Here is a 15,077-nt window from a genome sequence, read left to right as displayed (position 1 = left end):
CTCGAAACCCGACGCCCCGCACAAACATGGCCGCCGCACCTGCCCTCGGCCTGCGGGCGGCAGCCGTTCGTGCGCATGCTCCCGGCGCCCCGCACCAAAATGGCCGCCGCGCCCGTCCGTACGGCGGCCCCGAGACGGCAGTTGGTGGGCATGCTCCCTGCGTGCCCCGCACTGGCATGGCTGCCGCCTTCACGGGAGCGGCTGTAATTCTCGGCTTCCGGTCGTTGCCGGCCGGCGCTCATTTCTCTTCTGGAAGCTTAGTGGAGCCGGGGGAAGGTGCGCCGTGAACGGAGAGAGGGAACCGCGAGCATCCGCGCCGGCTGCTACCGGGGAAGATGGCTGAAGGCGAGCGGCAGCCGCCGCCAGGTAGGGCGGTTGGAGGGCCCTGGCGTGCGGGTCGGAAAGGGGTGTGGCTGGGGTCTCGGGAGCGTGGGGAGGTGGAGAGGCGCTGGGGGCGAAGCCGACGGCCTCCCAGGCGGCGAAGGGCCGGGCGGGCCGGGCTGCAGGCGGCTGGCGGGGCCGGGCGGGCCGGGCTGCAGGCGGCTGGCGGGGCCGGGCGGGCCGGGCGGGCCGGGCGGTGGGCCAGGGCGGAGCGCGCCTAGGTCAGGCAGAGTTGCCGGGGTCAGGCGAGAGGGATCTCGGAGGCTGCCTTCCTTCGGGGACTTCGCTCGATGGGCCCGGGCCTCGCTCACGCGCCAGCTTCCTCCATGCCCTGCCCACCCTGCATCGCCTTCCCTCCCTCCCTCCAGGAGGCCTGGCTCTGGGGTTTCAGTGTCTACAGAGTTGAGAGAAACTACCGGGGGTGTCTAAACCACTAATTTAAAAGAGCTGTTCGTGCAAGATGAGAGGGTTGCTGGCATCACCGCCTGTGAACTTTTATTTACATCTCAAGTAACTAGGGCAGAGGTACAGGCCGGTTCTTCCAGGAGAGGACCCCCCCACCCCCCCGCACTTAAGAAGGACCCGAGAATTATTACAGAGAATGGATAGTTTGGCTAAACACAGCTCGTGTTTTGAAAGCGTCTGATGATCCTTCTGCCACACTTCGTATTTTGTGGCCCCAAAGAGTCTCACTCAGTAGGGAGAAATTTTGAAAACCAAAAGAGGCACCATTTCTGTGCGCCGCTAAAATAGGTGCGCACGGTGGAATTCAAAACCAGACATTTATTTTAAATTATTCCCAAACCTCTCTGAATGTGTCCTAATCAATTCTGGTGATGACATCAAGAGCTAGGAGCTCCAAGGCAGGCAGACTGACTCCTTTTGAAATGAGTGTCCCTGAAAATGAGTAGGGAGGAGAGGTTGGGGATCAGAACCTGTGTACTAAAACAAGCAAACAAAAAACCTCAGGGAGGCAAGCTGTGACTCCTGGAGAGACTTGGAGGTAGCTCCTTTGAAGGCTGAAATAGTATTTAGGTATTTGAAGGCAAGGTCTCATTATATGTATAGCTTTGACTGCCCTGGAACTCACTCTGTAGCCCAGGCTGCCTTTGAACTCACTGAGATCCGCCTGGCTCTGACTCCCGAGTGCTGGGATCAAAGGCGTGCGCCACCACTGCCCGTTAAAATTAATTTTTATCAGTTTTAACTTACGTTTTAGGACTAAAACAGATTTGAGTTCCTATGAAGGACAGTAGTGTGGGAAGTAATGAAAGTACCACCCAGACAGGAGTTTTTATATTAACTGGTAAGAGATTCTGTAAAGTTGTGGAAAGCGTTGAGTTATACAGCCTGACTATATGGCAAGTCACAACCTGTGTCCTTTGGTAGACTGAAAATGAGGATACTCTGGCTCAGTAAGTGAAAGTGTTTCCTGCCAAGCCTGGTGGCCTGAGTTCGATCCTTGGAACCCACAAGGTGGAAGGACAGAACCGACTCTTGCTTGTTGTCTTGTGACCTCCACATATACTCTGTGGCTTTATCCACACATGTGCACACACAACACACACACACGCACACACACACGAAATTAATTTTAAATGACGTTATCCAACTTTCCTCATGGAGTTCTGATATGTGGACAGTCAGATGTGAGCAGAGTGTGAGATGTGACAGGTACATAGTGGATACAAACATGTCACCTCCAAATGGGAGGTGATAATCCAACACACTCTTGGAGGATTTGGTGGGTATTTTTGTTTCTGGGTTGGGTTTTTGTTTGTTTGTTTGTTTGTTTGTTTGTTTTTTGAGACAGACTATCACTGTGTATCTTCAAATCCCCTAACACTTTTCATTTCCTTTCATTTCCTCATGACTTCTCCAGGGAGGTTCTGTTCTCTGCACAGGCCACACACACAGAACTGTTTTAGGACTAGAACCCACTGTAGACCAGTCTGTAACAGAACTCACCTGCCTCTGCCTTCTGAGTGCTGGGATTAAAGGCCTGTACTACTTATATCCAGCATGTGCTTTTGATACAAGGTCACTGGACCTGGCTGCCCTGGAAATCATCTTATAGCCAAGAATGATCTGATCTTGTCTCCCCCACAAGAGCTGGGATTACAGGTGTGGGCCACTATGCTCAGCTGTTACTGAGGCAGGAGTTCACTATGTGGCTGAGGCTGGCTAGACTTGGGGAGGGGGGTGTCCTCCTGTCTCCACCCACTGAATTCTGGGACTGTAGTGATGTGCTACCACACCTGGGCTACCTTTGGGGTTTTTCAAGGAACATCTGTAAAACTCTTCATGTTTTGATCTTAGCTGTCAATGCAGGTGACCCAGTGTTTGCATCCTTCGTAAGACAACCTGCAACTGGAGAGGCTGGGGCTGTGCTCGCTGGTCATCTTGTCTCTGAAGCCTTCCTAGTTTTTGCTTGCTTGTTTGGTTTTAATTTGGGATTGTGTATTCTGTTGACGGTGTTTCTTCAGGGATTTACTGTTTTGCTTCACATAAGGTGGCTTCTGCTCTTGGGGATGTCACCAGGTCTGGAGGCCTTCTTCTCTGTGAAATAATATGTGGAGGAAGGGCAGTTTGTTGCAGGGAATAGGTCTCTTTCAGGAGGGCTGGATCCCAAAGCCCATTTGCAGGTTGGTTACTTGGAATGTGGAAGGCATTTTCCCATAAAAGGTGTCCCTATAAACTGGTTGGCTCACCAGACTGGCTTCAAAGCTTTTTACTTAGCATCTTACTTCCAGTAGCAATTTCCTAGTAGGAGGGGCCTGCCATGGGACTGTGGGAACAGTGTGTGTTTGGGATCAGAAGAGTAGGGCGGAGGGGAGCTTCTGGACTCGCTCTGTACCTTTCCCTTCCCTCACTCTCTGCTTTACCTTGAGTTCTGCTAGGTCTGGGAAGTTTATCTTGCTCTTATCTCATTTTCTGACCTTCTTAGGTCTCCAAGTCCCCTGGCACTTTAGTTCCCTCATGCCTTCTCCAGGCGGGCTCTGTTCCCTGCACAGGCCGCACACAGGACTGTTGGAGGCCTTTGTCGAGTTGTGAGGAGCGTGCAGTGTTGACTGGGTTTGAGAGGAAGGCAGCAGGGAAGGTTTGTGTCAGGTGGAGTCTCATCCCCTTTCTCCTCTCTGAGACTTCCTGAATCACCACATCTCTAATTGCAGACTCAGGCTTGAGCTCACTCTCCGAAATCCGTGGCAGGTGTGTTTGGAATTCAGTTTCTCATGTTTAAGGAGGTACACTTCTAACCAAGCAGAATCATTTCGGCAGTACATAAATGCCTTTACTAAGCAGGATACACAAAGCCTATGGATGTCTGCATATTAGTCTATAAATGTAAATTAACATGATTAATATAATAAAATATCTTTTAAAAGTTAAAATAATAAAGACAATTTTTAAAAAAACACCGCTCAGCCACAATTTTAAATTTCTGTGGGTCTTGATTTCCTTTTCTTTCTTTTTCCTTTTTTTTCTTCTCCCTCTTTTTTTTTAAACAGACCCCGGCTGCTCTAGAACATACTGTGTTACCCAGACAGGCTTCCCACCTGATGCTTATCCGCCTCCTCCCAATTCTTGAGACTGGGCAAGTGCAGGGGCTACAGGTGTGTGCCGCTGTGCCTGGCTTGGGCTTATTTTTTTAAGTGTCTTGTTCAGTTAGGGATCAGGGAGGGAGTGGTTGGTTACTAGAGAACCAGTCACTTTGTGTGTATACATCTATGTGTACAGGTGTGTATAGAAGCAGAGGCCACAGGTGGCTATTGGGTGCTGTTCTCATATTCTTTTGAGACAGGGTCTCTCACGGAACCAGGAACTATGGATTCAGATAGCTCTGGTCAGTGAGCTCCATGGATCCACCTGAGTACTTCCCCAACACAAGAATTGTACATGTGTGTCACTGTGCCCAGGTCTTTATGTGTGTGCTAGGGTCTGAACTCAGGTGCCCATTCTTTTGTGGCAGGCACTTTACCTGCTGGCCTGCTCTGTTCTCACTCCTTATGAAATGAAAGACTTGGGGCTAGTGGGTTTGCTTTGGGCTCAAAGACTGGAGTCTTGCTTTAAAAATGAGAGGGAGGTGGGCAGTGGTGGTACACACCTGTAAACCCAACACTAGAAGGCAGAGGCAGGTGGAACTCTTGAGTTTGAGGCCAGCCTGGTCTACAGAGTGAGGTCTAGGCCAGCCAGGGCTACACAGAGAGAATCTGCTTCCAACAAGGGAGGAGGGGTTGGAGGGAGAAATTATTTACCTGTTTGCCCTTTCATTTTCTTTGTCAAGATTCTTCAGAGGACACCCCTCCAGCTACTCAGAACTTTATCATTCCAAAAAAGGAGATCCACACAGTTCCAGATATGGGCAAATGGAAGCGCTCTCAGGTACGAGTGGCACCCACATGTGAGGGTTGGAGCAGGGGTGAGAACTTGAGACTTTCCAGGCAGGGTAGGGTTCTATGTCCCTTGACTTTCCTGCTCTTGGAACCTGAGCTGTCAGTACTAAGGAGGGAGATGAGAAGGTAGCTGTCTTCCTCCCTCGCAGTCAGTGCACAGAGTTGTTTTATCAGGAAGGTCTGGCTGGGGCTCTGGTAAGTCTGGAGTGTCCCGTTTTGGTTAAAGCATTCATTGCTCTTTTAGTGTTATACTGGACGAACATGGATCTCCTAATTCTTGCTTGCAAGAACCTACACATGGAGGAGCCAGTGCAGCAGAGGGAGACGAGACTGGCTTGTGGCTACCTTAGCCAGGAACATGACTGCCCTAAAAATAGCTGAGTCTGGCAATCCAGCGCCCTGGCAGTAGGCTGGCTTTCTCTGCCACTTAACCCAGATGGTGGGCAGAAGAAAGCTAATTGTGCCTCTTAGGATTCCAATCCAGAACTGAGGAAAAGAAAGACCACTTGGAATTCTTAGAGAGAGGGCCTTGGGCCCAGCTCCAGTCAGGCACTAATGCCAGATCTGCAGCTGCCATGGAAAGTGTCATTTGCACAGACGGCAAGCACAAGGGCCCTTGCTTATGTGACAGATCATCCATGCCAAGTCTGCCGAACTTGGGCTGAGCAGCCATATGCCTTATTTCATTGGGTTGGAAGGGTCACAGGAGCCCGCTCCTCCCTTCTTTCACAAGCCTGCCTGCCCTCTGACGTTTGCAGATGGCTGTCATGTACTTTTCTGAGTTTTCCCCGGGCTAAGCACTGTAGCCCTTCCCGCTGCTCAGAAGCCATGGCTGGAGTCCTTTCATCTTCTCAGTTGCTGTCTCTGAGCTTCTCAGTCGCAGAGCGCTGTGTGTCTTGTGGGGCAGTCCTCGAGTGTAGGTTCTAACTCTACTCTCCCCGCTGAATGTCGCCACGCCTATCTGTACCCTCCCAGCTGAGACTGCTCTCATCTGGAACTAGCTATTTGTCTGACTCCGTGACACACACCACCTTTTGCATTCCATGGCAAATACTGCCTCAGGTCAGGACAAGGGCTTGGTCCTGTCCTGGGTGGGGAAAGTTTCTTTGCTTGACTTCCCTGGCCGGCTGGAGGCCATCTTACAGGCTGGTGGGGGGCTCTAGTATGGACGCTCCCACTCTAGATGCCAAATGTTGGTTGTCATGGCTTATCATGGGTGTCCCACCACCCACAGGCCGAATGAGGAGGAGGAAGGTAAGAGGGAAAATGAGGAAGAAACAGAAGCTGCTTCCCCGGGGCTGCATCCCAGTGTTTTCTTATCCCTGTGCTAGGGTAACCTGCAACATAGCAGGAAGAAAGGCCAGTGAGAAGTGGGGCTGGGGTCCCAGCAGACCGGTCTGTAGGCAGGAAGGAGCTCCTGCTGGGGGCTGAGACCCTTACTGTAGCTGCCACCCTGAGCTGGGGAGGGAGTGGTGGGGCAGTCCTTGACCTCCTTCCTGCTGGTACGGGGTAGTAGTCAGACAGGGAATGGCTGTTCGGCTGTGGAGTTAGACTGGCTCTGTGTCTAATGAAATCTCGGTCCCGGAAAACCATGGCAGATGACTTCTTCCCTTGAGGTCTTGCTTTCTCTCTTAGTAAGATGGTGACAATGGTGTCTTCCTGTGGGGCTGTTGAAAGAAACTACCTACAGGGGCTGGAGAGATGGCTCAGAGGGTAAGAGCACCGGCTGCTCTTCCAGAGGTCCTGAGTTCAATTCCCAGCACCCACATGGTGGCTCACAATCATCTATAGTGGGATCTGAGGCCCTCTTCTGGCCTGCAGGCATACATGCAGACAGAACACTATATATAATAAAAACAAATAAATCTTTAAAAAACAATCAAAAGAAAAAAAAGAAGAAACTACCTACAGCAGTTGTGAGCACTTTAGACTTTGGCTGGCAGTTGGGTATGGTTGTGATCACTGCATTGCTGGCTTTATTGATGGGGCAGATCTATCAACTTTTGGTACTGGGTTGGGAGCGGGAGCTGGGGCAGCTTGGGTGCGGCTGGGGTAGATGAGATCTGACGCCTCTTCCTTCCCTACTCTCGCTGTTTGGCAGGCATATGCTGACTACATCGGCTTTATCCTTACCCTCAATGAAGGCGTGAAAGGGAAGAAGCTGACCTTCGACTACAAGGTCTCTGAGGTAGGCACAGGCAAGGAGCCTGCTGCAGGCCACCCAGGCTGCCTCCATGGCAGGCAGGTGCAGAGGATGCTTACCCCGGGACAGAGCAGTTAGAATTTGTGGCCCATACTCCTGATATTTTAAATCCGTGCATAAAATAATATTTATAACTGAAGTTGAGGTAAATATGCAATCTTATAGTCTGTATTTTTTCTGATTGGCATTTTTATTAAACTTGAAATTAAAGATGACAAAAGGGGCTGGAGATGTGGCCAAGTGCTTGCTTAGCATATGCACAGCTCTGGATTTCATGCCTAGAGCTGGAAAAAAAAGGAGATAGATGAGTTCTTTGGAGAGGTCGCTTGCAGAAGCACGTTTGGCATCAATGAAAACCAAAACAAGGTTCGATCTCTAGTTCTCTAGGAGATTCAGCACATACTTGACATGCATTATGCCCTGATTTCAAACCCTAGCACCACAACTTTCCAGGGCAACCCTGGGAACAGTACACACACACACACCTCCTATCTGTTGGCCTAACAAGCCACCCTATTGAGACATTCCCTCATTTGTTTCAACAGTCCTGACTTTGCAGCTCTGTCCCCAGGCATTGCAGCTCTGAGCATTCGACAAGGAGCTCTGTGGGCCCCATTTCCTCACCGCCATCCTGGTAGAAATGCTGGCAGAGAGCACAGGCAGACTCTTGCTTTAGGAGCCCCCTGTGTAATAGGTGCTCTGGTTGTCTTAGAGGCAGACTTACTTGATTGTGCAGGAAAGGTATGAATGAGCTGGGAACCAGGAGGCCCAGCCACCTCTCCCATGGAGGGTAGTCTCCCATGCTAGGTGCTGTTGCAGTGCCATCTCCAGAACTAGGTCCCAGGCCTCCAGTGGCCTCTCGGGTTCATGTCCCAGTTGGCCCAGAGCCACTCCAAGCCTCTTATCTCAGACACCAGCGGCTGAGTGGCCTCCCAGCACTTTGGCTTTCTGCCCTCTAGTTACAGCTGGGGCCTGTTGGGTAAGGTCTGGCTTTGTCCTGGCCTGGTTTCTTCATCTGTCCCAGGCTAACACTGCCCTTTTTAAGCCCTCATACCAGGTCCTTGGTACAGCCACTTGGCCCTTGTTGGCTCCTGGGTGATGACAGTCTGGTTCCTTCTACTAGTTGGAGCCAAAGCACCACTGGGAGAGACTGTCCCTTGAGAACCAGCCCACAAGTGACTCTGGGATCGGCTCTGTGGCTGTGGCTTTGAGCATAGGCTGGCTGGGAAGATGAATTCAGCCCTGCCCAGTGTGCTGGGCACGTCGAGGGGAAGCTAATTAAAGGAGAATGCTATGATTACCCCAGTGAGGACTGAGCTACCAATCCTCTTGGCTCCTCAATTGCTCCCAAGTTTCTATGGGAATTGTCTTCCCTGGTCAGGTGTTGCCTAGGCTGAAGGGCTGTTCTTTTGGCAGGATCATATCGTGTGTCAGGCTGATAGGGTTGCCAGCACACCAACTCCCAGCTGAGTGGCTTTGCACTCCCTCCCATTTTTATTCTATTTATTTGTTAGTGCTGGGGATAGAACCCAGCACTTTGCACAAGCTAAGCAAGAGCTCTGCACTGAACCATATCCAGGTCCATCTCTTGAGATCGCATCTTCTCTTTCTTTTTCTTTCTTTCTTCCCTTCTTCCTTCCTTCCTTCCTTCCTTCTTCTTTTTTTTTTTTTTTTTTTTTTTGAGGCTAGGGTCTTGCTATAACCCTAACTGGCCTGGAATTCACTGTTTAAACTAGGCTGGCCTCCAACTTGTGATCTTCCTGCCTCTGCCTTCCATGTACCAGGATTATAGGTTTTCATTACCGTACTCAGCTTCCTTCTTGTCCTTACTGGCCCTCTGTAGAGTAAGTGGGCCCTCGGGGTGTGGGGCATGAGGTGAGGAGCCACTGGAATCCCATGTACAGAGGTTAGCATATGCTGAATGCCTCTGTTCTTAGCTCTTCGTGTCAGTAGGCTTATTCAGTCTAACTGTCAGGTGTTCTTGCTTCAGTTGGGGCCCTTCCTGAGCTGGATCCATCCCTATGCCCACCTTAGTGGGTGTACAGCCAGAGCCAGTTTGGTCCCCAGAAGTCTCCTGAGTGTTGGCAGAGCAGTAGAAGGCACCAGTCATAGCATGTCCCCATAGCTGTATGTAGGGATTTCCCTGTGCCATTCCACACAGCTGCCAGAGCCCCTGTGTCCTCTCAGTACAGCCCAGATGACTCCATAGGACCCGAAGCAGAGGACAGACCATAGCAAGGTAGAGTTTATCTAGACCCATGATGACAAGTTGTCCTTAAGACTTTACTGTGCTAGTACTGGAGAGGTATTTATTTAAGAAAGGGAGGTGGATTGGGAAGGCTCTTGTTTGTGTGTTTGTTATTGAGACAGAGTCCTTCTATATAGCCTTACCTGGCCTGAACCTTACTATGTAGACCAGGATGGCCTTGAATTCACAGATCCATGTGCCTTTGCCTCTGAAGGCTGGAATGAAAGGTGTTTGCTACCACACCTTATTTTTGTTGCTTCTTTTGCCTTTGTGTTTTGTTTATTTGTTTGTTTTGATTTTTTTGAGACAGGTTTCTCTGTGTAGCCCTGGCTGTCCTGGAGCTCGCTTTATAGACCAGGCTGGCCTCGAACTCATTGAGCTGCCTCTGTCTCCACAGCCCAGGCAGCATGAGAAATTGGCAAGTATAATTTTAGAGAAGACTTAATGGTCCATGAAGTTGCAGAGGCACTGCTGTAGGGATGGGAGGGGTACACACTTTCCTTCTGCCGGTGGGTGCGGTGGTTCCAGCCCAGGATTGCTTCCTCCTCTAGCCCTTCTCTCCCAGTGGGCTAGACATTGGAGGCAGAAGGAGGAGCTGTGAATCTCTTAATTATTTATCAGCCCAGCTGAGCTAGTTGCTGGGTCCAGGCTCTTGCTGGCCTCAGGAGCCACATTCTTTTTTTTTTTTTTTTTTTTTTTTTTTTGAGACAGGGTTTCTTTCTGTAGTTTTGATGTCCGTTCTGAATCTTGCTCTATAGACCAGGCTGGCCTTGAACTCACAGAGATCCGCCTGGTTTTGCCAAGTGCTGGGATTAAAGGTGTGCACCCCCACCGCCTGGCCAGGAGTCACATTCTTTATCCCCTTTAGTGCCTTGTCAGGGCCTCAAGCTGAGATCTCCAGGGAGCCTGGTGCTTCCTGGGGCTAAGATGCCTTACCCTCCTGCAAACCCCAATTGCCATGTGAAACGAGCTTTGGTCTGTTCTCAGCAGCAGTTCCCAGTGACCTGGTTCCTCCCAAAGCCTGGCTCTCACAGCACTTGCTGTTACAGTTCAGCAAGACATCTTTATGCCGCCACGCCAGCCACGCCTCAGCTTACAAGCAACCTTTCTTCCTTCCATGGCCCAGCATCCGTGAGGAGGTGGGGTATCAGCACTCAGGGCCATTGTTATGCTGTACAGCTAGAGAGTCCTTGCAGCAGAATCCTCACTGCAGGTACGCAGCACTTAAGATCCTTGCTCCAGGCAGAGCCTCGGCACACCTCTTAACCGAAGCCTTTTTGGGGTTGCTCCTGTTTTTAGCCAGTTCCAGGATCTCCTGGAGATTTCTCTTTATATTGTGCATTCCCATCGACACAGACAGGATTTGCTTCCTGGCAGGGCCCCTCTTCCCAAGGCTTCCTGGTCTTGAGGTGCTCCAGTATCATGTACTCTTCCAGCCCTTAATTCTGGCCTGGAAGGAACATGTGGATGGATGCCTGACCCGATTTCCTCTGTAAATAACATTTAATGTGCTGATGCTTCCCACACCTGTGACTCTGATTCTGCTTCCTGGTACTGTTTGTGGGGATGGCATGGAGAGATAGGTTCTTAGGCTGCCAGCTGTCAAAGCTTTGTACAGATGACCCCAGATTTGCATATTGTCTGTAGTGGTGAAATATGAAGAAAGCCTAGACATTTCAACAGTTGAAGATTATTAAGGGGGTCACAGCATTCTGTGTACACACTGGTATAGAATGAGGTTTAGTGGAAAGGAGCCAGCTAGGGCAGTTGTCCATGGTCCAATTTCAGGGTCTGCAGGCATTAAGTATATCTCATTGCTCTGTAGCAGGCTCTTGTACCTTAGGAGGCACAGATCCTTGCCCTCACATTTGGAATGAAGAAACAGAAGCTCAGGTCTCCAGGTAGCTCAGTGCTGTTTTAGTAGAGGGTTGGAGCCATGCTCTCTGCCTGTGGAGTTCTTCAAGTGTTGGGGAGCACTCTAGAGAGAACAAGCCAGGGTGATAAGATGTGGGTGGTATTTGTTTTGGGGGTCAGGATTACTGGCTGTAGTAGTTACTTGTCTTGGAAGCGGTTTAAGGGAGAGGGTTTATTCCAGCACTAAGTTGAGTGAGGCTCAGTTCATGGTGGGGAAGGCATAACAAGCTGAAGGAATGTGGGGTGGCTGTTCACATGGCATCCGGTCAGGAAGCAGAGAGATGAAGCCTGCTGCTCAGCTGGATTTCTCCTTTTATCTTCTTATTCAGTCTGGGTCCTCCCCACATTCAGGGTGGGTCTTCCTCCTCAGTTAAACCATCTGGAAAATGTCCTAGAGACATACACAGAAGAATGCTTTTACAGTGGTTCTAAATGGACCCTGGTGACAGAGAAGAATGTCCCAGAGTTTCTAGTGCTGTGATAAAGCACCGTAACCAGCAGGGCGGCGGTGGTGCATGCCTTTGATCCCAGCACTCGGAGGCAGAGGCAGGTGGATCTCTGTGAGTTCAAGGCCAGCCTGGTCTACAGAGTTCCAGGAAAGGCATCAAAACTATATAGAGAAACCCTGTCTACAAAAACAAAAAACCCAAAAACTTACAACAGCAGCAAAAAAGGGCACCGTAAGCAAAAGCAGCTTTGGAGAGGAAGGGTTTATTTCTGCTTCTGACTCTCACGTCGCAGTCCCCACTGAGGAAAGTGGGCAGGAACTCAGGCAGAGGCCGTGGAGGAGTAGAGCTTACTGGTTGGTTCTTCATGACTTGCTCAGCCTGTGTCTTTCTTTTCTTTTTTCTTTTGTTTGTTTGTTTTTGAGACAAGGTTTCTCTGTTTAGCCCTGGCTGTCTTGGAACTCGCTTTTTTTTTTGAGCTGAGGATCGAACCTTGTGCTTACTAGGCAAGCACTCTACCACTGAGCTAAATCCCCAACCCTAGGGAACTCACTCTTTAGAACCAGGCTAGCCTCAACTCAGAGAACTCAAAGATTCCCCCTGCCTCTGCCTCTTGAGTGCTAGGATTAAAGGTGTGTGCCATCACTGCCCACCTTCAGCTTTTCTTAAAGAACCCAGGACCACCTGTCCAGGGTTAGCACTGCCCACATTAAGCTGGGCCTCCTATATCAATCATCAATCAAGAACACATACCCAGGCTTGCCAATTTAGTGGGACATTTTCTCAGTTAGGGTTCCCTCTTTCAAATGACACTAGCGTCTGTCTAGCTTTGTAGAGATGAAGCAGCACACTGCCTTTCTCTGTTCTTCAGTCCTGCCTGCTTTACCAAAGATGGGGCTGGGGTTTGTGCTCTCTAGTGACCCTTCTTGGTAGGCTGCCTGAAGAAACAGTTGGAACCACCAAGGACGCTCTCCTGCCAGCCAAGTGTGGGTCTCTTTGAAGGGAAGGTCACTTCCTGACCCTCCTTCCTATTCAGGACAGTTGGGAGTGAGGGTGACAGCTAGGCCAGCCTAGGGGCCACCTCCCACAGCAATTGAGACTTCCTCTGTGGCTCAAGCAGGGCCACCAGTCACTGGTGTGGTTCCTGTCTCCCCTTCACAGGCCATTGAGAAGCTGGTAGCTCTTCTTGATACGCTGGATAGGTGGATTGATGAGACCCCGCCGGTGGACCAGCCTTCCCGGTTTGGGAACAAGGCCTACAGGACCTGGTATGCCAAACTTGATCAGGTGAGACCGTCAGAGCCCAGGCTGGGCTGGGCCAGTGGGAGAACTGTTGTGGCTCCAGGTGGGGCAAGGTCTGTGTTCAAAGTAGGCCAGTCTAGCTTCCAAACATAAAATCAGGTAATTTGTCAGAATGGCAGTTTTATTTACCTAAATTACAAAATCATTCTCTGTCTTCTGGGAACTGCAGGTGTGGCTACACAGTCCCTTGTATGAGGCTGCTTATTAAGTCATTTTATTAACAGCAGATTGGAAGTGACTCAGGTACCCATCATAAGAGGACAAGTTAACTATACTAGACCATACCGTGAAGTACTATGCAACCTTGAAAAGTAATAAGGAAGCCTGGTGGTAGTGGCACATACCATTAATCCCAGCACTTGGGAGACAGAGGCAGTTGGAAACACCCCCATCCCCCAAAAAAGAAAAAGAATAAGGAAAAGCTGGGTGTGGTTGCACACCCTCAATCCCAATTTTGGGTGGCAGAAGCAGGTGGATTCCTGTGAGTTTGAGACCAGCCTGATACATATATAACAGGTTCCAAGCCAGCCAGGGCTACATAGTGAGACCCTATTGTGGTGGCATACGCCTTTAATCCCAGCACTCTGGAGGCAGAGGCAGGCGGATCTCTGTGAGTTCGAGGCCAATCTGGTCTACAGAGTGATATCCAAGACAGGCTCCAAAGCTACACAGAGAAACCCTGTCTCAAAACAAAACAAAACAAAACAAAAACAAAAACAAAAAACAATATAACTTTAAAAAAAGTTCCAAGAAATTAAAAAAAGGGGGGTGGGTGGAGGGATGGCTCAGAGGTTAAGAGCCCTGACTGCTCTTCCAGAGTTCTGAGTTCAATTCCCAGCAACCACATGGTGGCTCACAACCATCTGTAATGTGATCTGGTGCCCTCTTCTGGCGTACAGGCAGAACACTGTATACATAATAAAGAAATATATAAAAAAAAGTTTCATCATCTTTAAATAAAAAACTCTTAACACCTAAAAGGTTCCAGTTCTCTTAAAAATCTGAGTCGTAACTGGGCTCTTATAAAACAGAGAACAAGTTACATACTTTCCTATTTCAGAAGAGAGGATTATCAAGGTATGGTTATGATCAGAAGAGAGGATGATCAAGGTATGGTTATGACCAGAAGAGAGGATGATCCAAGGTATGGTTATGACCAGAAGAGAGGATGATCAAGGTGTGGTTATGACCAGAAGAGAGGATGATCAAGGTATGGTTATGATCAGAAGAGAGGATGATCAAGGTATGGTTATGACCAGAAGAGAGGGTGATCAAGGTATGGTTATGATCAGAAGAGAGGATGATCAAGGTGTGGTTATGACCAGAAGAGAGGATGATCAAGGTATGGTTATGACCAGAAGAAAGGGTGATCAAGGTATGGTTATGATCAGAAGAGAGGGTGATCAAGGTATGGTTATGACCAGGCAAAAGCAGAACCAAAATTCCCCAGGGTGAAAATTGCAGCTTCTCACATCTGGAATCCACACATGATCTTCTGGGCTGCAGAGTGCTTGGGCAGCCTGTGTCTCCAGCTCTGCCATCTGCAGCACACATAGCTTGTCCTGTAGGCTCAGGTTGGCTCCATTCCACTCTTTCCATGATCCTTGCACGTCTAGTGTCCTGTGGTTTCTACTGCACTATCACTAATAGCCCCTGCACCCTGGCCTCTCTTCAGGGACTCTGACCTCGCCACTTGATGTCATGCCACAGCGTCTCCTCCATGACTCCTCATGCCTTCAAAATCATACTACGTGGAGACTCTTTACACGTTGCCCAGTTCAGCTTCCAGCTGGAGATGCAGCCTTGCCCAGACCACAGCTTGTCTACACAGCTTGTCTGGTGAAATATTTCCTGGAAGAGTTTTCCTCGACAATGCTGATCTCGTATTATTCGCAATTGATTTCTCAGCACCTGCTGACGAGAGACCTTATAGAATCTGCTTCTTTGTGAGACTTCACAAGCCAGGCCTCCATTGTCTGCCTTTTCTCACCATTCTTCCATGCTCCTGCAGAACAGCCCATTAAGCTCTGAGGACTCGATGTCTTTTCCAGCTCTGGTTCCAAACACTTCCTTGATCTTCCAACAAAACATGATCAGATCCATTGATGCAACACCCCACTCCTGGTACTGATTTCTGTTTTTTGGTCATGATGTGTATTTGCAGTAACAGAAGCAAATTAAAATAATTG

The 15,077-nt window shown here is 49.6% G+C and overlaps 1 protein-coding gene across 2 annotated transcripts in view; it reads left to right on the top strand.

The window, feature by feature from the left end:
• The first annotated feature begins 76 nt into the window (after nt 1-76).
• Ptpa (protein phosphatase 2 phosphatase activator) overlaps nt 77-15,077 on the top strand; it is a 28,967-nt gene continuing 13,966 nt past the window's right edge. The window contains exons 1-4 of one of the 2 annotated variants that reach the window (XM_036186631.1): nt 77-366; nt 4,667-4,764; nt 6,877-6,963; nt 12,748-12,873. In XM_036186631.1, coding sequence (XP_036042524.1) covers nt 336-366; nt 4,667-4,764; nt 6,877-6,963; nt 12,748-12,873 — 342 coding nt within the window. In that variant the 5' untranslated portion in view covers nt 77-335. The remainder of the gene's footprint in view (nt 367-4,666; nt 4,765-6,876; nt 6,964-12,747; nt 12,874-15,077) is intronic. The other variant, XM_036186630.1, reaches the window with a different exon arrangement.

This window comes from Onychomys torridus, chromosome 4 (assembly GCF_903995425.1).
Source record: "Onychomys torridus chromosome 4, mOncTor1.1, whole genome shotgun sequence".
NCBI lineage: Eukaryota > Metazoa > Chordata > Mammalia > Rodentia > Cricetidae > Onychomys > Onychomys torridus.
The sequence above is the reverse complement of the archived record's forward strand: the minus strand, read 5'-3'. Positions and strand labels throughout refer to the sequence as shown.